Here is a 22597-nt window from a genome sequence, read left to right on the forward strand (position 1 = left end):
AAGAGACCTTTTTGAAAATGAGACCAAGCATTCTATTCGATTTTTTGACAACCGCTGAACAATGTTCAGAAAACTTAAGTCGGTCGTCAATGAGAATTCCCAAATCGGTGACTCTAGTTGCATCCGGGATAGTGACACCATTCAACTCGTAAGAGAACCGTGGGTTGTTCGAACCAAAATGAGCGACCATGCACTTAGATGAAAACTCATCTAAGATGAAAACTCATCTTCGCATCAGCCAGCCGTTGAAAGTCTTCGTAATCAAGGCCCGATTATATAGGGTGGACGACGAGAAGTTCTCTCTAGACCGAGTTTTAAATATTAATAACAAGTCAACCAATTTAGATAAAACAGTGCGGTTGCACTAAGGCCGGGATTGCACTATCTTGAATGGTGAAACGAGAGTCCTCGCAGATTGTAGGCCCAGCTGATAGCCCCTGTACCATATATCTATGAATCCTTTACCATATCTTTGTTCCGCATATACTCCAGGAGCAAGACAAAAAAAGAGAAAGAGGCCACTCAACGGAGTGCGCTACTTGAACACAGGCCTGTTTGTTTCAATACCTCCTAGATACTATGTCTATCTAGGAGGTATTGTTTGTTTTCGTCTCGATCTGCTGGTTTTCCCTATTTGCTGATTGGTCCGTTTCTACCTTTTCTTTCTTTCTTCTGAGGAGGGATGATCATCATCACACCCTTACATTAGAGAACCGAACCCCTCCGGCCATTTTCTCTATCCTCTTTCTTTGTTATGTGTACGGACATCTCCCCCACCCATGCATTATTTTTTCTTCCCAGTCACTATTCTTTGAACTAGAATCTCTTCGCTCCACTATGACCACAGACTAACTGTCGTCTAGATCCTGCCGTAGAGATTAAATCTGGACATACCAGCGAACCTAGCCCACTGCTATCACCAGGTAGCGTTTACGACCAATTACTTATGATACCGCTTTGAAACACACACATTCCCCTATATTTAGAAATTTTAATAAGTTTATCCAAACTTCTTAAGTCTTTACTACATAAATAAGACATCTGAGGCGAACTTAGAAGGCATTCATGTAGTGAATAAATAAATAATAATATTTAATCGATTACTACTTACCATCACAACCCATTAACGACAATTTTCAAATTAACAGCTTCCGTGAAAATATATATAGAGGGAGAGAGAGAGAGAGAGATTGAGTACAGGAGAAATGAAACGGAGCATGTGGTCCCAAAAAAAAGTAAATAGCCTAGATCTCCAGGGCGCGAGATCTCATTCGCATCGGAAATTTTTGTCGCACGCTGTTGTAGCCGTAAATCGCTTGCTGAAGATCGCAGCTAATTGACGAAGAAGTTCTTGTACTTTCTGTGCAATGGGATCAGTATTGCGAATACATACATCTGCGTGCGACTTGTTTATCGCTTCAAGCTGTTTCCTGTGGACGACCGGCCTAAAATGTTTCCGGTTAGTCTTACGAAAAATTTTCACTGTGCATTATAGCTTCCCTCTATAAGAAGAACCATCTATTATTCATGGAGCAAACTTTTTGAGGTATGTAGTGTGTCCCCCTTAGATAAAAGGGTCTTACTGTATATGAAATAAGGACCGAAAAAAATTATGTCAAGCTCAAAAAATGAATTTCGTTATGCACATAGAAGACGAAGGGGGAAAAAAAAGTTTCCACCTATTCTTTGTACGAGAATATTTTATTTCTGAACTGGCAAATGACGTTAATGGTTGATGAATAAATGAATAATACGCCATTACGTGCCCCGCGCTAACTTTTGATCCTTATTAATGACTCTGTCAAAACGAAATCTGTAGCGACGTCATCGTCATCGTCGTTCGCGGACAATCCCTAAAAATGGTGCAGGCAATCCTCATTCCTGATTAATGGAAGGCGAGGTTATTTTGTACAGCATATAGTAAGTAGCCTCTCGCTGAGAAAAGCAATTTCGCATCATGCAATAACCGTGTTCTTAACCTACTGGCGGGGGTCAAGAGACGAATGGTGGACGGTCCGGATACATCCATTTATACTCCGCTTAAACACATGTGATGGATATTTCCTACGCTCCTTTGAGAGAGAGAGAAAGAGAGAGAAAACGGGATAATTTTTATTCATTCAAAACTCGATTTCAATGGATTTTCCCTCGAGTAAGTTTCTATACATTGTGATTCGAAATGATCTGGCTAACGTTTTAAAGGTTCTAAAGGTATCCTAAAATTATTCTTTTGCCATTGGTTTTATTTTTGTTTGCGAGCTGTACGGGGTATAGGCCTGCCATCGATTCTAGTATTGCAATATCCGAGATATTTTCCGGTATAGGAAGTGAGATATAAGCACGCATTTCTGTATATGCTGCCAATAATATCTATACAATCAAAAATATGTCAGAGACAGTTTTTAAATCGCCTGATAGAATACTCTATGAATAGAATAAAAATATTTACTCAAGACTAGAAACTAGAAATCGAAATGGCCAAAATGGCATATTATCAGATATCGCCAATAGGAAGCACAAGCCGAGCAGCCAAAAGTTGCTATATGTTGTGCTACCAACAAAAACTAGTAAAAAATGAAAAAAATGATTTAAAAATTCAAACCAGTTACAAAATAATATGGAAAAATTTTGAATTCAAAATTTTGAAAAATGATAAAATTGAAATTTTGAAAAATGATAAAATTGAAATTTTGAAAAATGATAAAATTGAAATTTTGAAAAATGATAAAATTGAAATTTCGAAAAATTATAAAATTGAAATTTTGAAAAAAGATAAACTCAGAATTTTGAAGAAGAATAAAATTTCAATTTTGAAAAAAAAAAGATGAAATTCAAACTTAAAAGAACTTCAAATTTAGAAATATGGTAAAATTAAAATTCGGAAAAATAACACAATTTAAATTTTGGAAAATCATAAGAGTTTAAATATTGAAAATGATGGAATTAAAATTCACAAAATTTATTTAAGAGTTCCCAAAATTCTAATTTTGGATATTTTAAACTCAAAACTTTATGCAATGAAAATTTTTCGAAATTTCAAAAAAACATGTTCACATTTTCGAATAAATATTTTAGAAAAATTATGATATTATATAATTTAAAAAGAATTAAATCAAAAAAGTTAAGTTCTAATTAATAAGTTATTAACTTCGCTAGTATCAAAATATGTAATTTTCCAGTCATTAAATTAGAAAGTTATGAAATTCAAATTAATCAGAAAATAAGCTCTTAGCTTCATTCATTTGCCTTTTTCCCCGTGGTTCGACTGTACGTGTGTACATATGTATTCTATTGTTTATTGCTTATGTTTATAAAATTCAGTTTTGAAATGTTCTGTAAATTTCTCACGTGCGGAAATAAAACTGTAATTTAAATTGAAAATAAATAAACAGAATATGCTTTTTACATAAAAGACGTTATAAGGATGTTTATATAAAAAAATGTTACAAAGACGTTTATGTAGATATCTTATATAAAAGACGTTTTATGTAAGACGTTCTTATGAAAATCCATTTTATATGAGACATTTTCACTTTAAAAGACATTATAGACAGACAAAAACGTTGAAGTAATTATTGATATATTTATGTTTACACAGTTATGTAAATTATCTCTATCCACGATAACAAACTAAAGTAAATTTCATTAAAACTGTAAGGCAAAACGGGACATTATTAAAAAAATACGAGACAGCCGAAACTTGAAAAATCCCGTTAAATGTGGTACGTATGGTCTCAAATACAAATACAAAGCCACAACAGGGAAAATGCCTAACGAGGTGGCTGAGGAAAAGATGCCTATAACAAATATGGATGTCATATATTTCAAAAATACAGCAACCCAATTAAAAATCCAATTGCAAACAATATATATATATATGTGATGAAATATTATACAATGCTCATAAATAATACTTATGGTTGTCTTATTCTAAGAATGGATAGCTTCTTGATTTACCCCAACATGTTTATCATACTTCTTTTTAAACGTGTCAATTGTGTTACAATTTACTACCTCCGGGGGTAAGCTATTCCATTTATTAACAACCCTATTAGAGAAAACTTCCGTGCGACACCATAACCTCGCATTGTCCCATACCAATCGATACTGGAGAACTGGAGAAACCGCGAGACACCCAGGCTCTGTCGCAAGAAGCAACGTAGGCCGAAGAGTTACGTTGCTTCTTGCGACAGAATGGCAACGACAAAATCGATACTGGTGTCCCCTTGTAAAAGCAGTCGATTGACGGTGTACTAATAATTCATGGTCCATCCTATTCATCCCGTTGAAAATTTTGAACACTTCGATCATACAAGTATCTCCTCGACACCTGAGGTCATCTAATGTAACCATATTTAAATAAATGAAGTCTACCGTGTGCCAATAACGACACGCGAAGCTCTTTACTACACCTCTTCAACCAAGTCTATGTCCCTCTGTAAGTATGGTCTCCAAAACCTCACAGCACACTCCAGTGCAGGACGAACTAAGGCTCGAAAAAGCGGAAGAATTACTTTAGAGAACGCGAAGAGACCGTTTTAAAAATCACACCAAGCATTCTATTTGATTTTTTGACCACCGCTGAACAATGTTCAGCCTAAAGCCTAAACCTAAGCCGTTCGTCAATAAAAATTCCCAAATCGGTGACCCTATTTGCATTCGGGATATTGATACCATTCATAAGAGAACCGTGGGTTGCTCGAATCAAAATGAGTGACTATGCACTTGTTAACGCTAAGCGTGATGCTCCATTCAATTGTCCATGCTGCAATCCTGTTTAAGTTGGTCTGCAGCAACTCCCTATCGTTTTTATTCCCGATTACGCCCATTAGCTTCACGTCATCTGCGAATTTGCTAGCAATCCCATCGACACCCTGATCGAGTTTATCGATAAAAAGTGAAAAATATATGGGGGCCAAGGACACTTCCTTGAGGAACTCCACTTGTGACGCTGTACAACCAAAGAATTCCCCGTTCACTATAACTCGTTGTGAGCTATCTCTCAACCGTGATTCTATCCAATTAAGCATGTTGCTCCCAATCCCATTCTGGTGTAAACGCTTCAAGAGTTTGTCATGTTGGACCCGATCGAATGCCATAATGCCGTAAATATCACGAGAAAAACATTTAAACATCGAATTGAATTCGCAAAATTCCCATAGGTTCTCTCAAAAATACATATTCCCGCAAAATATTCAAAAATTTGCTACTGGAATAATTACTCAGACATTTGCATACGTTGTTTGTGTTACGTATTGTTCCAGTATATTTTAGAAAAATTATAATAAAACAAGTCGCGAAATATTCAGAACGTGTAAAAGCTCTCAAACTGGCAAACATCCAGAAATTTTTGCAAAACAGTACCTCCAAAGCATAAATAAATATTTATAACAACATTCTCTCTCTCTCAAAAAGAACACAGTAGATCGCTTTCAACTTTTTATAATATTTACGTTCCCATAAAAATAATGTAACTATTTTTACACTGTCGACATGAAGTTCGTATTTTTTTCAATACCAAAATAATTGATAACAGTAATTGGATAAAAATAATTAATAGTTATTGTAAGCCATTACAAGACCTCACGGCATTGAGAAATGGTGGAACTAGGATTTGTAACATTATCAATGACCTTTATTGTCTTCTTTGCTCTTCGAAGGGCTATTGTGGGTGATTATTTCTGTCCGAAGAGTGGTCATAGTCACGACATGGCACGCTTGCTGATCACGTGACATCATACACTGTATAGATGTGTGATTGGTAGTACGAAATAAAAGAAGAATATAAGACGGTTTTTCTCTTTCTTTGCGATGATCATGGAAGAGAAAGATTTTCAAGTCACGCAATACGAATTTTGATGACCACCGACCGAAATGAACACGACATGGGAGATTTTGCTTGCTTTCTTATTATGTCTCAGTGTCACGAATCCTTGAGCAGAATCCTTGGCTTCAAGTCCTCAAAAACAGGAGGGCATAACCGAGAAAGAGAGCTTTCAAGGGTAAAAGACCACGATGTCCGTATTCTTAGTTAATGGGACTTGAAATATTACCTCTTGGAGACTAGATGGAGAGTGTGAAACCTGTCGCATAAAGCGCACCTGTTGTTCGTGCCGGTGGAGATTTTTCCCGGTGTGGAGATATTGCCCACTGCCCAGGGCTGTCTTACTAATTACCATGGGCCGGAAGAATCATGAAAATTGAATTGATTACATCAGTTTACTAACAGAAATAACCGGTGCTAGCTAGATTTCTCTTGAACGTAAAATAGATAAAATCATCAAAGATATGATTGAAAGCAATTGGATTATAATTCGTTCAATTATTTGGACGGTCAGTGTACATATTCCGATCAAACCTCATTTCACTAAATAAACTTTGAAAAATTTAATTTTGATCAAAAAATTTGTTCAATTCTTGAGAAATAAAGAACTTGTGAAAATTCACATAAACTCGAATAACTTTCGTAATTATGCATACGTGGTCATGAAAATAACTGTATATTAAGTTGTATAGTAATATACATACTGGCAGCACAACGACATTAGTTAAAACGCTACCTGGTGGCGAAAAGTCGGGAATTTTTTCATACTATCTTCAAAACTAAGCTAGATAAATGAAAATGCCGACCACTACTTTGTAGAGCAGCATGCAGATAAATGAAAAATTGATTGATTTATATAAAAAGAATTTCATGTGCATAAAGTCGTAGACAAAAGTAACAGAATATATTCTTAGACAAAAAATTTAGAGACTATAGTCATATACAAAAATAACGTTGTATACAAAATTAAGGCTATAGGCCACCCCATTGGCCCGCTTGTTAAGTGCGGTAGAACGGCGAACGTGCCGCGGAACCGCCAAAAAACGTTTTATTCAGGTCAGGTCAGGTCAAAATTAAGGGAGATGTACAAATAATAAAAAATTAGTATAAAGTACAAATGGTACGAAATTAACAAAAAATACAAATGATACAAAAAAGCCACTCCGGAAATTCAAATAATACAAAATTAACATAATATTACCCATACAAAAAAAATTTACACGATATTACTCTTACACAAAATTTACACGATATTACTCATACACAAAATTAACAAAATATATTCTGCCACTCACTTAGTCATTTGTACGGTCACTAACTCACTCCTAAAGCCGATTTCACACTCACTTGGTCACTCATCCACTTATATGGTCACTCACACAGTTAGTCACTCATGCGTTCAGGGCAGGTGAAATATCAGGTACGAAAATTTCGGGGGCAAAACGTCCCAGGGGCCAAATGTACCGGGGCAAAATGTCAGGGGCGAAATTTGACGAGGACGAAACGTTCCAGGGGCGAAATTTCCGGATCATATATTTATACTGCCGCGCCTATACCAACGCGGTGCTTATTCCGAAAAAATATGGTATTGCTCGATATTGTTCTATGAAATGCTAGAAACTTTATGTGAATACAGTGTCGTAGAAGATATAACATTCTAATATTTTCCTTTTAAAAAATGAATAAATGTGAAAAATGAAATTCAAATTTATTACAAATAAATTTGATGTTAACTCTTGTATTAGAAGTTTTCAAGCCATTCTGCAGTTTTAAAAAATGATAAAGACATTGAAATGCATTGAAGGAATGGCGGGAGATGGAAAAAAAAACTTTTATTTTCCATCTATTATGTAGACAAACGTTTATTGAGAAGCATTTCATTTTTCAACTTAACGTAAATACCCATTGTTGTCGAAATATATGAATCATTTATATTATTCCGGAAATTTTCTATCACAATATCATTTCGTTCTTAAACCTAATTTTATCGTATGTTTTATATTTTACATAAAAATAATTTTAAAAATGCATCTAAATAATCGCATCTCAAAAATATATTTTTCTGTTAGAGCAGTGTTTCCCAAAGTGGGCAATATCGTCCCCTGGTGGGTGATGCAATGGTCCAGGGGGGCGATAGAAGCTGCGGTTATAACATAGGACTCTATGGGCTTCTTTGAGTTGTGGGGGGGGGCGAGGAGAGGGAAAAAAATCTGAAGATAGGCGATGGAACAAAAAAGTTTGGAAAAAAAGTGTTATTATTCCTATTATGACCATCTACAGCTATTATTTTCAAAATCATTTAGACTCCAAACCACAAAAGCCAAAAAACAAACCCCCACATTTTTCGAATTTTTCAATTTTTCAATTCTATAAAATTTTCTGCCTCTGTGTTCAAGTTTTTGTACTTGTACTAGAAATAATTTTAAAATATTTCAATATAAACTAATGGCAGGAATTTTATATGTGCTAATGTTCTTCACTAAAATGTGTTTTTCTCAAAACTAAGTTTTTTGTTAGATAAGGAAAATTTTTTTTCGCACACCACTCATTCAAATGTCTTGAAAATTTGCTTGTGTCTCAACAGTATGGTGTTATATACTTTAAATGATGATTTTTTTAATTAAAATTATTTTTTTTTTTTAAATTTTATATATTTCACAAAATATGGGTAAATTTTGGTGATTTTTAAAAAAGTTGCATGTTATGGAAGTTAAAATTTAAGAGAAAAAATAACCAACAATTAAAATAATCCTAAATGCTCGAGTTAAATTGTATAAAAATACCCATAGAGTATTTACGAAAAAAATTTGAAAGCCAAAAGTGATTAAAATTTTTTTTAAATGCTCTTCAAATGAATATTTTTCTCATAGGAAAGCATAGGAAGCCAAGATCATGCACGGATCCCTCCTTCAATATAATATAATTTTAATCAAAAAACTATACCTTTCACAGCAATTTTTTGTAATAAAATTAAATTTTTTCAAATATTTTTCTGTCCACAAAAATACAATGAAATAAAATGTTAGTTTATTTTCCTAAATGTTATCGACCGTCTTTAATATTTCTCAAGTTGATTACGCAATAACAAGAAATCACATTCTTAATTTTCCAGTATTTTTTGTTCAGCAACTTATTGGAATGATAATTAAATAAACCATAATATTTGATTAATTGAATTATTTTATTAAATAATATAAAAAAAGTTCTGAAACTTTCTCCAAAAAATTGAAATGTATTTCAATTTTATTCTTGAAAGTCGGATTATATTATTCGAATTGGAATCGCCTCCGATATTTTTGTGATGAATATTGTCCGGCAGCGGACGGGATGGTGATGATGATGATGTTGATAGTGGGTGTGCGCGTGTGTTGAGGATTGGAGTGAAGTGAAGTGAAGAAAATGGGCGACGGCGCCCCCTAACGAAAGCCTTTGAGCCCGTGGAAATCTCTCTCTTAGTTCAGAGACTGAAACGTTTTCCAGTCAGTCTGTTGACTATCCCCGTTTTAAGAGCAGATTCATGTCTTTCCTCTTCTTTGTCTGTCTAATGTTCTGTCTCCGGAGCCGCCCGTGAGTGGGCCCCACTCATTTTTTCCCTCCATCGTTACTGTTACGAGTTACGCGCTCGTTACTGTACTATAAATACACCATTATATTAATAATATAGTTTTTTTTCTTTTCGTACGCGGTCATTATAATCATATTTTTTTTTCTACTACTCGCCAGTGGTCAGTGAGTCTCGTGGGCGTGCTATTATAATTATTTTTTTTGGTTTGTGCGTGAGTTGTCTCCGGAGGTGAGTGTGTGTGCATGTTCGTTTCCGTATGCAGTCTTCAATGCCTACCGCGAACGCGAGACCAGTGCACCGTTACTCGGTGGCCTCACCGAGCGTGGTCAGCAGCAGGAACGTCTTCATGCCGCGCGGCGGCGGTGGTGACCACTCGCTGGCGAGGCGGCATCACCATCACCACCACCATCACCCCCACATGGAGAGTTCGACCTCGTGGCAGTCTTTCTACCATAGGCTAATAAGATACATAAGGCGCATGCTGACCAGGAGGAGAGGTTGGTCACTTTTCTCTCATAATTTGTTTTTATTAATTTATTCTGTGGTGCGTGAAAAATATTTTTTCATTGTTTTGCAACTCATTGCACGATAATACAGTGCAATGAGTGACAATGAGTGCAATGAATGGCGAAGTGTGTAATGTGGCACCTGCCCATGTATATATATAATACAGTGCAATGAGTGACAATGAGTGCAATGAATGGCGAAGTGTGTAATGTGGCACCTGCCCATGTATATATATGTCTTGTTCAAACTTAATAAATTGTTAGGTTCCCCGAAGTCACCCGAGTCCCTGTGCACACCGTGAGTCAACCGGACAATGTGCTTATATCACTGAATGTGACAGAGCCTGGGTGTCTCTCGGTTCCGATCACTATCACGATAATGCTGTGAAACCTCTATATAACGATGCTCTACGTACCAAGAAAAATATATTGTTGTGTTGAGGGATTATCGATGTATCGAGAGCCAACATTATCATCACGTCGTCATCAAATTTTTGTCGTTGTTGCCAACTATTCTAAATCGGCATTGTTAGTACCACTAGAAAACGCGCTTTTGCGTATTTATTCGCAGCAAAAAATTGTGATTGATTGGTTGATTAACAGAATTCAATTAGATGCATTGCTCCCCCCCCCGTAGAGTTGTTTACTGCGTTGCAGATTCCTGTCATGCTCAGAGAGTAGCAGCAACGATTACTCTATTAGCACTTTCGATGATCCTGTGGTTGCAAAATACCGATGTAATAAGACGCATTCGGAAGAACGAAAACAAGTGACGAAGTTAAAATCAAATTCAAAACTATTTTTGGGGAAATTATTAAAAACTATCGTTGTAACGGTTTTAAGAAATCTCGAAAATATCGTTGTGGGAGGAATGTAGTAAAGGATATTGTTGTATCGAGAATAGATCAACATAAAGCTACAGGCTATTCCAAATAAGATTTGAAAAAACAAAAAATACCGTTGTAGAGTTATGGTATCGATATATCGAGATGCAACATTATCAACACATATCATCAAATTTATGCTGTTGTTGTCATCTTTTCTAAATCGGCATTGTTGGTAACACTAGAAAAAGACGCTTTTATGCATTTATTTGCAACAAAACATTGCGATTGGTTAGTCGATTAACAAAATTCAGTCACATGCATTGTCCTCCGTAAAGTTGTTTACCGCGTTGTAGTTCCGTGTCCTATACAAGAAAGCAATACCAATTACTTCGTTAGAGCGTTTGGTGATCCTGTGGTGCAAAATATCGATGTGATAAGACGCACTAAGAAGAACAAAAACAAGGGACGAAATTCAAAACGATTTTGAGCAAATTATTAAAACACATCGTTGCAGAGGGATTTATCGTAGTAAAGGATATCATTGTATAGAGAGAATTTTATCAGTAGGTTTCAGGCTATTCCAAACAAAATTTGAAAAATATATCGTTGTAAAGGGATTTATCGTTATATCGAGTATCGTTGTAGCGTGGTTTCAATGTGTACGGAATTTTTTAAGAATCATTTGACAAAAAAAGGGCATGTAACATCGTTCGCCGAATCTTCGAAAATTCACGTGCCCGGTCGGGCATGTAACTTAAATTAATAGACGTTGAATCAATATTTCACATGCACGAAAAATATTATCACTAGGTTTATTTGAGTACATATTTCATACATCTTTTGGATCGCCATGTATTATGCTATTGTAAATACAAAAAAATAGCTATTTAAGCTAGGAAATGCTCTGTCACCTATTCTTTAATAGCAAAAGTATCTGTTTTAATTCTCAATCTAAAATAGTTCGTGTTAAACCAATGTGTAGAGTAAAAATGAACAATTTGTGGTGCTATTGAAATATAGTTTTTATTTTGATGTTGCATACCGCTGTAAATTTTACGCGCTAAACTAACGGTTACTATGTTTTTTCATGTTTACAGAGAGTAATTTAGAGTCAAACATATAAAAACATGTATTAACTTATATTTTGGCACATAAAAATTTACTCCTGTATGCAGCACAAAAACAAATAATGTATAGCGTAACATATTTTGCCCCTTTTTATACAGAATACCGGTTGACTGCAACAACTAACTTTACTTCCAATAAATTACAACATATAGTTTCATTTCTATTTGATGGGTGGCAGTAGAGGTAATATATTTTTCTGATATTGATATATTTCTCCTCATACTTTTTGTGCGGGAGAGAAATGAGCATAAATCTTTTTTACAATCTCAGAATCAATCGCAAATTTTTTTCCCCTTTCACACACTATCTATACTATGCGGAAGGGTCACATAATATTTAATTTTTTTTGGAAAATATACTTTTACGTCTCTTTTTTTTGGAAACTATATTTTTATACAAAAACTAAAGTCTTTTCTTTTCTTCCGTGAATATTATGAGAATATACTATTTTTCTAGAAGTGAGGTTCTCTGTTTCCCACAGAAGACTCGTAGTAGTATATGATTCCATTTTGAGCCCAGTTTTTGTACGGTTTCATTTTGGGCTAAGTTGCAGTATAGGTTCCATTTTGAAACCAGTTGCGGTATATGATTCCGTTTTGAGTTCAGTGGCACTACGTGGTTCCACGCACACACACACACACACACACACACGCGCGCGCGCGCGCGCGCCCGCGCGCACAGGGCTGCAACTGGGGGGGGGGGGAGCACGCGGGTCTCACGCCCCGGGCGCTGGACCCGAGGGGGCGCAAATTTCATTCAGAAACCTTTCCTTCAACATTACAAAGGGGCGTCAAAGTGTGTGCTTTCCCCGGGTGACCGAGCATCGAGTTGCGACCCTGCACGCGCATACACCAATTTGGGCCCAGTTGCAGAATATGGTTCTATTTTGAGCCCAGCCGCGTTAAATGATTCCGTTTTGATCCCAGTTGCAGTATATGAAGGCTCCATGATTGCACCGGGCTGCTAACTATTAGAACTGTGAGAATATATCGAAATACGTTGACACTATACACATTTGCATCATGAGTGTCAAAGAAAACATTTCGGTAGAATGTGTGTAGGAACCACTTGCATCATCGTCGATGAAAACAAATGAGTGTTCAAAAATTTTGCTATTTTTTTATAGTCCGAGTCGGGCATTTGGTCGATAAAATATGTGCCCGGTCAAAATGTTTACGTGCCCCGGGCATATTGTGCGATAAGTTTGCCCAGTTCCGATAGGTAGGCTGTGTTTGGTGACAACCGTAAGAAGAGTAATATCCAGGATATTGTTGTGCCCCTGAGCAGTAGAATATTTTAATCTCCCATCGGAAATTGACTTGGTACAGTAATTTTTTTAATTGTGTCTTGAAACGTGTTTAATTACGGCGATGCTCACAGTGAATGCGTCTAAATTTGACATTTTCTCCTCGCGGTTTCGAACTTTTCCGCTATTCAATCAGCCTAGAAAACCATCAATACCGATCATTATTTCTGAATCGAGGGCCATATTTCAACCAGGATCCGCTTTTGTGTAGTATTTAGAAGGGGAATAATTTGTTAGAGGCCTTATACAACAGTAACTTCATAAGGGCCCAGGGGAACTCGTCTATGATATTGTCAGAATTATTTACATCGATGGCCATGTAAGAGCTGAATAATGTCTTTAAGGGCCATATAGAAGCTATATAACTGCTTCTAGGGCCGAATATTACCTAAATAACTTCTTGCGAGGTAGTGCAGCCCACCCCTAAATAATTTCTTTAAGGGCCACAAACACGATATATAGCTTATATCACAAAGATGATATGTATATAGCTGCTTATAGGACCGAATAGAAACTAAATAAAACTTCTTGCGGCCTTATAGAAGGCAAATAATCTCTTCGAGAGCCGTATAGATATTAAATAGCTACTTTCATAACGGTATAAAAGCTAAATAATTTATTTGAGCACCTTTAGAAGCAGGCCTATTTGTTTTAAATTGCTTCTTTGCACAGATAAGTCTTGGAAGGGCTGTAATATGTACCTATGATGTAGAGCAGTGGTTCTCAACCTTTAGTAGCCCGCGGCCCGGTCTCATTTGTTTTTGTGACTGGAAGGCCCGATCAAACACACGACTAACGGAAAACAAATGAGGAAAACGTAAACGGCCAATCACTCGTAGCCCGGTATGAATGATGTCAGGACGCAGTACCAGGCCGCGGCCCGGCGGTTGAGAAACACTTGTGTAGAACAGCGGTTCTTTATTTATTATTATTATTATTATTATTTTTTGTGTGTGTGTGTACCGTAGAATCACTGCTTAGTGAGCTATAAGTTGCAAAATTATCTACTTGGTTAAATTAGATACGCTTGTTTTTGGACTATGTAATGCCTAGGGTTCAAGACTGGGTGCCCGGAATAAATCCTATATCTTTTGTTTACTGGAACTATAAATCTACTATACAGAGACACATAAAAAATTGTAGCTTCAGGAATGGGGCGGCTAATATATGGGGTCCGATGTAATAACAACTTGGGCGATTAAATTGATTTCAACAGTTAGGGAAAAAGATGCTCAAACTTGTGGAGAACGTGGGCCAATTAAATGGCTTTATAACCGGACGCGGGCCGCAATGGAACCAAATGATCCAAAAGCTTTCAATTGACTACCATAATGAAAAATGTAAATGATTATTATCATCTTAAGGGGACACCAACTGGGTCTGACCGAGACCCAGAATCAAACAGAGGGGTCTGATCATTGAAGGATATTTTTCATTCAGAACTTTAATTAAATGTTTTTCTTTTTGTCTCTCTTCAACGTTTGATTAAATTTTGTTATTGAAAATTTTCATGCTCTGTATTTAACAATGAAAACCAAATTTTTCTCACGAGCAAAACAATGAAAAAGTCCCAAAAGTATTCATGCCTCGAACTCCTAAGCTTGTCACGGCGGCCCTGATTAGGGGACCATCATATTGCTGCTGTAATGACTCCCCCGCCCCCTTTGTTTTCGAGATTTTGACCAGTGGGGTCTTCAACCTTTCTCGACTTACGGGCAATGCTTATGCTTATCGCCAAATGAAGAACACCTTTACAGCAACGTTGACATACGTATAAATCTACTTAATACTAATTATTGAATGCAATGTTTGTGAGGTGTTAAATTGAAGCGTTGATCAATCGCTCAATAGCACGAAATTAAGCATGAGCATTGAGCATTCTTAGTGCTTCAAGGGAGACCATGGTGATCGCGAGCAACAGGTTGAAGATGGTGATTTAAACCAACACAAAATTCAAAACTGTTTTGTTACCAGATTGAAAATCCGTATCATTATTATTAGATATTTCTCCTGGTCTGAAATTCATCAGGTTTGATATTCTATTTAGCTCCACGGGCTGTTTGGTCATATTTAGCTGAGCTTTCTGTCAGAAGATTTTCTATAAGGTTCCGGATTTAAAAACGTATCGGTATTTAAAATGGACGCAACTGGTCATCTATGCATATGCACAACCCGGGTATAGTTGGATATACAATGTAAAAGTTGGAAAGTGTGTGATAACTATTATATATACTTCAGACTCTCTCTCTCTCTCTCTTTCTTTGTATCAATTTCAAATAAATCTCTACCATACCGGGCATCACTGCTGCTGAATTTCTGCAGGGCAATGATGATGATAACAAAAGTCTCGAACGATTTCATGGTCCATGAAAATTCTCTAAAAGACGATAATAGCCGCCGGATTTATTCCGTGCTTTTTCGCTGACTTAGCATTTTTGACTTTCCTGTTAAAGAATCTTTTGATGGGATTGATTGTCTGCGTCCGAGATTTCCGCCTGAAGGGTCAAATCTGAAGAAATAAATTCTATCTTTTTTTCTTCCAAATGCTCCGGAAAGTAACTACTGATTGTATGTAACTGTTATTACGTGTTCGCGTATTATTATTAACAAGTAACTATTGATTGCGTTCTGTTATTTCTCAATAAGCGATACAATATAAACGACTTGGTTGAAAAATCGGGAAATTCAGAAGTTATTTTGAATTGACTTGAAACATATAGGTACGGTGTTCGGTTAAAAAACGCATAATAAAATGAAAATATTACTCGGACCAGTAGTAAATTCCCACGGACCGGCACCAGTCCCCGCACCAGCTGTTGAAGAACATTGGTATGAGCCATATTTCATGCCCTCACGCATTACAAAACTTTTTGACACGAGTGGTTATTTTTTTCATGCTCGTGAACGATTTTTGATAATTTAAATATTTTATTTTGTAGATTTTTGATGAAATAGCCACAATAGACCGAGTATTTGTATTAGGACTCCGAAGTCAATGGGCCTTCACACATCACCAACATCTACATCGACACCGAAACGTCCATAAAATAAAAAATGAAAGCAAAGAAAAATATAATAAAAAGGACGTGCTTCTACAGCGCCGAGTCCATGTATATTCCGAATGGCCACACCTCGCCTCTGCCAACTCATATCGGAATATCATGCAGGTTTCGGACATTACCTAAGAACGACTGAACTCTGGAGTGAGAGAAACGTGCTCCCACGAAGGGAGAACATTTCTTGGGTTCTCACTTATCAACCTTTTCCTTCCTTCCGTCTATTGATCTCATTCATTTGTCCAGCAAATGATTGTCTGACACAAGACTTCATATCGCCATTGTCATCTTGAAAAGAATCCAATGCACTGATGTGCACTGGCTGTCCATCTTATTTATAGGCTTTTGTTGGATTGTTCGGAAATTTCATCCCATTGTTAGGAATTCATTGTTAAAAATTTCATGAGCTTCAGTGTTGCAAACAGATGGGATATTCTATTCCTCCTTTGTTGCAGTAAAAGTCAAGTTCATCAGCTACTATGTGATTGTTCCAGATTCTGTCCCGATGCTGGGCTGGAAGGTATCTCGGGTACGGGATAAGTCCGGCGGCAGAATTATGGCGTTCAAACCTTCAGCCATTATTTGATCACATCTTACAAGATAATTATCAAATAGGTTGAGCGAAATATGACTCCCCAATGAAAATCATATTTTCCACTGTGAATACAGTATCTCTTTTGTTTGTCAATCATCCAGCGGCCATACCATTCTCAAAACAACTGCTCCCGTCCGATCATTGAAGTTAAGCAGCATCAGCCGCTGTTAGTATTTGGGAGACTCACCAGCACGGGATAACGTTTGCCGGGTTTTTCCTTATCCCGGAATTCGATTGTCGTAAAAAATATAAGCAATTTTATTACGTTAAAAGGCATTTGATAACACAAACTAATAATATTAGAATAATAATTCCTCCCTTGTATTCAACAGATTACTCCAATTCATCTTATATATGACCACTTCTCTCAAAACTATTATTCATGCAAGGGTTCTTGGCCTTTTTCAACCGCGACCCAAAACCAACATCAAAATCAGTTTCGCACTGATTTTGATGTTTACTTACGATTCATTTGTCTAAGATGATGATTATCAGGTAGCAAGACTTGCCAGTGTCACCCCTTAATCGGTCAAACTCACAATAACGCTATAATCAAAGCTGTTAAATGCATTAAGAAGCTGTTCTTGGTTTAAGAAGCTATATTTGATATGTTGCTCGTTTCTTTTTCTAAAGTGTGAATTCGTCCGAAGGCGGTTTAGGACTCACGAAACATCGGCACTTCTTTTGGTACATTTGGTGAATGCCCAATCACACCTATTATATCACTAAAAGAAAGAAGAAAAAAAAATCAAGTTATAAAGTTAGTTTTAAAGATTTTAGAGTGTTTTAGTGTATATTAGGGCTACTGATTCCAAAATTGGTGTCGGTTTTTGTCGAATTGGCACTATTTTTTAGATATAATGCATACTCTCACAATTTCACTGTGGCCTATATTCAAGGATCAGCTACTAATTTTTGCGTGTGTGTTTACTTTTAATTTTTTGTTTATAATTTTTCACTATAAGTATATATAATCATGATCTTTTATATCATCGAACATCAGTGGTTTAAAGGTGAACGTGGTTAATTTGAACGTGTTTAATTCAAATTTTAGCAATTACCATTGAGTTCCGTGTTCAATTTAATGTTAAACCTCTTTAACTCGATCTTCTTTCCTCGTGTTTTGGATAATTCGAGGTTTGATTCATATATTTCATTTCGAAATGCGTCTATTCTCTCAGAATTTCTGGCTGAATTTTGGTATTCATTCCGTTTGCTACTCATCTTTCCCAGAGAATAGGAATACAACCAACATTGAAAAAAATATATACAATCAACAATGTCTAAATATTTTGTTGTGGCTGTTAGTAAGAAGAGATGTTTCCATTAACAGTTTTCCATGCACTAATAATCAGCTTTTGTCTTTCCTTGGACAAGTGGAATTTTAACGGTTCTTGGATGACTTGCACCTGCCAAGAGCAGAAATGCTCTGAAATGCTTTACACTTGCAAATACTGCAAATGCCACTACTCCGGAAATACGAAAGTTTGTGTGTTAGTGGTAATCTCTACACACACAGATGGAATTTTTAAAAGCTGGAGTGCTGAAATCCCTTCAGTTATTTTGTGGAAATGTGCTGTAAATACAAGTCTCTCTACCATTATTGTTTGTTTCTTTTGGAATATCAATATATAGCCCAGCAAAATTTTTTCACCATGCCCAAATGAGGGTTGAAAGCTTATTCTTCAACTTCTACAAAGAAAAAAAATTGTGGCCGACTTACGGATGCGGATGTTAGTGAATACGAAGGGAATAAACTCACTTTGAATATATTCTCATGACGAGGACGAAACAGACTCTAAGAAAGCAACAACGGTCCCTATTCTAATAGAGCTCCTTATATTACTTGCAAAAAGTACGGACATGTTCGGGAAAAATGGCTATTGAAGCTCCAAAACCGCGTCTTTCATTGTTTGTCACCTCAAAGATTTTGCGCAATGTTTAAGAGCATCCAAAAGAAAACAAATTAAGATGATAAATTTATTAGTTAATTTAGTTTTCGTGATCCTGTACGTTTCATATAGGGCTAGGAATCGATTAAAATTTTTGACTGGTTAAACAAAAAAAATTTAATCGATTAATCGACCGATTAATTGAATTTTAATAGAATAAATTTCACATGCTATGCATTCGTAGCAAACGCTGGGTTGGTAACTATGCAATATTAATTGATGCTATAAAAACATATTCTATTGATTTACAGAATAGATTGAAGCTATTTTAATATTGTCTCGTTACCACAAACACGAATGTGCAAATTTCTAGAACTTGAAAAACGACTTTTGAATGTTCACTCTACCCCTGTAACTCTATGTAAGTTGTTTTCCTAAAATGTTTTGTATTTCTAGCAAATTTGCTCATTTCTAGCAAAACTTAGCAAAATAAGTGATCCAACCAGCTGATAACCAAACCCAATGAAAATTACGTATGGTATAAGGTATAAGGAAAATGATATATGCTGAACATGCTTGTCGTGCCCTAGAATTTCTTATAACTTGGATCTAGTGTTTTTTTTTAAATAAATAATTTTATAAATCATCAATAGTTTTCGTTGAATTGACGTACACATTTATGTTGAAAATCTTATGAAAGTTCTTTTATAAAACTTAAAAAATGCAACCAATAATTTTATCTGTTACATTTGCTCGAATGTAACCGATAAGCTTACTGGTTGCATTTTTCAAGTTTTATGGCAGAACTTTTATGAAATTTTTATACTGTAATCCTGGCATTTGGCAAATAGAGATAAATCATTGGAAAGAACTATCTATTACTTCTCACACAAACATACAATCGTATTCTTCACTTTCTATTACTAATATTGAACAATATTTTTAAAATATCGTATCCGATGTCTTTTCGTTTATTTGTCATCTATTTTTCAATGTAATTCTGAAATATTATAATGACTGATATTATATTTCATTGAAAAACTAACACTACTGTTTGCCACATGATACTATTAATATTTTACTTCATTGTTTTTGAAAAAATATTGTGATCCTCATATATCTAATAAATTCTAACAATATTAATGAAAACCGTTTCATTTATACATGATGAATATGAATCGTATACATTTATGCATTTGTGTGAATTAAGTACTTGAAAGGAATGTGTATTTTCCATCTATGATCACTAGTATGGATCGTATGATCCGTTAGTGATTTTATTTGTTCTTTGAAACGTGCATGACATATATGGCTGATAATGGTAATAAATTTGTGAGATAGAGGAAACGAGTGAAATGGCACCTAAGAGCGCTGTATAGGTACAGTGAATATTATCAGAGAGATATTGTTTGATAGAATAAATATGTCCCCCGACACACTTCTTATAAAATTTGGTTTAGTGAAGCAGTTCGTTTAAGCCGGGGGCTCTTAACTTATGGGCCGCGACCCAAATTTGGGTCACCGGGCTCCCAAGATAGGTCGTTGTATCCAAACAGTCAAAATCCGTTAACAACCAAGGACTCTAAGCTATGGGGTCCCGACTGAAACGTAAATCGCAGAGGCTTCCGAGAAGGGTCGTACGGGAATCCACGGGTTTCCGAGGTCGGTCATAAAAATCCACTTACAGACAGGGATTCTTGAACTATGAGTGACGTCCGAAAGTTGTGCAGGAGCTTGCAAGGTGTGTCGTACAAATCCACTAACAGCTAGGGGACTCGAGATTATGGACGACGACCCAAATATAATTCGCAGGGGCTTTCGTGATGATTCGTACAAAACCACGTACAGCCCTGTTATAAATGCACTTATTTCATCACTTTTTTCACTAATTTCGAAAAAAAAGCTCACATGGGTCGAGAAGTTGATCTTGTTGCTGATTTTGGGTCGCGGTTCAAAAAGGTTAAGAATTCCCTGGTTTAGGTACTCGATAAAAATGACATGTGCTTCCAATACATTTGTTAAAATGTTTATGAACTGAACAATGAAAAGCCGCGAGCAGGGACTTCTGATGGTTTTCAAATTCATAAGATTAGAAAATTGAAAATTTTCAGCATCTTTGACTGATATCAATTTTTAAATCCGTTCATTTTAATCTTAGTTATTAACAATTTTCTGGGTGACCACAAAGCAAAGAATCATGAACAATTGGTACAAAATGATCGCAAAAGTCAAATTTTCTTCGTAGTCATTTCAACGTATTTCCAGATAATTTGGGTAATTTTAATTACACAAATTTCGTGTGACATGCGGATTCCTGCCTATCTAAATCGGACAATTTTACGATGCATTTTTGCAAAATGTATATTTATTAATGTAAAAAATAGGCATTACTTTAGTGTTATAACTATTGGCTTTTTTTGTCTTCTGATTTATATATTGATTATTTTTCATGATTAAATATATTTGCATTGATTTAATTTTATTATGGATTTAAATTTCGCAGTTTCAATGTGATTTGTGTGCTGCTGCTTATGTACGCTAATGGAATTTAGGTTTCACTTTATCCCAAAAACTAGAGACAAACTGACAAAAACAGCACTAAATTCGGAAGCAGCGCCCCAAAATCTCCATGAAATCACTGAAATATTCTTGAGAATGATTTACATTCAGCACAGTTCCAATGTGATTTTTATGGTATTTATATATTAGTACTATTGAAAAAAATTTAAATTTCACTTTTCTCTCAAAAACTATAGCTAATCCGGCAAAAGTAATTATAGATTTGAAATCAGCGCCCCCAAAATTATCTTAAAATCACTGGAATATCTTGAAATCAGAGTTAATCAGTATTATCATACACGTGAAATCTTGCCAAATATTCATTTCCCGAATAATAATAATGATAAATTACATCGGACATTAACAGGAAAAAAATTCTACTTTTCGGTCACAGGAGCCAAGATGACAGTCCCGGAAATTTCAAATTGACATCGAGGTATATATATAATGTCTTTATCTCTTTCTTTTGGCTCTTCTACTGCATTACTCACTACAAGGCCAAACAGCAACTCACCTCTTCTCCATTGTTGCAGAAGAAAACATTGTCTTCTTTTTGTCATTTTCCTAACTCAGAATATTTTGTATCCTATATATTTTATTTAGAAAATTTTTTCCCTCTTTTATTTTCGCCGCCGACGTGAAAAGGATGCGGAATATCGCTCTTGAGAAGCGGCCAATTTTCTCACTCACCAACCAGTTACAAAAATTTTTTGATACGGGGATAGAGCCTTTAAAAACAGGGGCGTGAAGTTGAGAAACAAAAACAAAACACCAACCTTAAAGTTGTTTTTTCGTATTTTTTATGACCTTATTTGCCGTTGTATATATATATATATATATATATATATAGTATCCTCTGTACTTGAACGGGAAAAGAACAATGCACCGTACTGAAATTGATTGACAAATTTGAACACGTTTTTCCCTCACTTTTGATGTTTTATTAAAAACTTAGAGTGAAAAATGTCTATTTTTTTCTATCGTACATTGACATTGAAATTTCTTTTTTGAGGGCATAAAGTTAATTCTTCTTTAAATATTTCTCTTACGACGGGATTTGAGAAAATATTCTGGTTTATTATGGTACGCTGCTATCTAAAACTAAGTAAATAAGCACACTTTTTAGAATATTTCAAGTATTTCAAAAATGAATGAAGAAAATTTAATAAAATTTGGTATGAATGAAGTATAGAATAGTTTTTTTTTAGATAGTAGTTTTATAAGGTAGTAGTATTCTTCCCAACAAAAAAAGTGAAATTACTGTCTCATATTTTCAACAATGCTCATGAAAGCAAGAATATCCAAACTGACGTTGTAAAACGGCATTAAAAATGTAGTT

General features: G+C 35.5%; 1 protein-coding gene across 1 annotated transcript in view; it reads left to right on the forward strand.

The window, feature by feature from the left end:
* The first annotated feature begins 9319 nt into the window (after window positions 1-9319).
* LOC149068708 (A-type potassium channel modulatory protein KCNIP1-like) overlaps window positions 9320-22597 on the forward strand; it is a 146743-nt gene continuing 133465 nt past the window's right edge. The window contains exon 1 of the mRNA XM_089250697.1: window positions 9320-9886. Within this exon, the coding sequence (XP_089106823.1) occupies window positions 9646-9886 (241 nt within the window). The 5' untranslated portion in view covers window positions 9320-9645. The remainder of the gene's footprint in view (window positions 9887-22597) is intronic.

The sequence above is a fragment of the Pholcus phalangioides genome, unplaced genomic scaffold, assembly GCF_987345545.1.
Source record: "Pholcus phalangioides strain wild (caught in Gottingen) unplaced genomic scaffold, Ppha-v1.0 ptg000024l_1, whole genome shotgun sequence".
NCBI lineage: Eukaryota > Metazoa > Arthropoda > Arachnida > Araneae > Pholcidae > Pholcus > Pholcus phalangioides.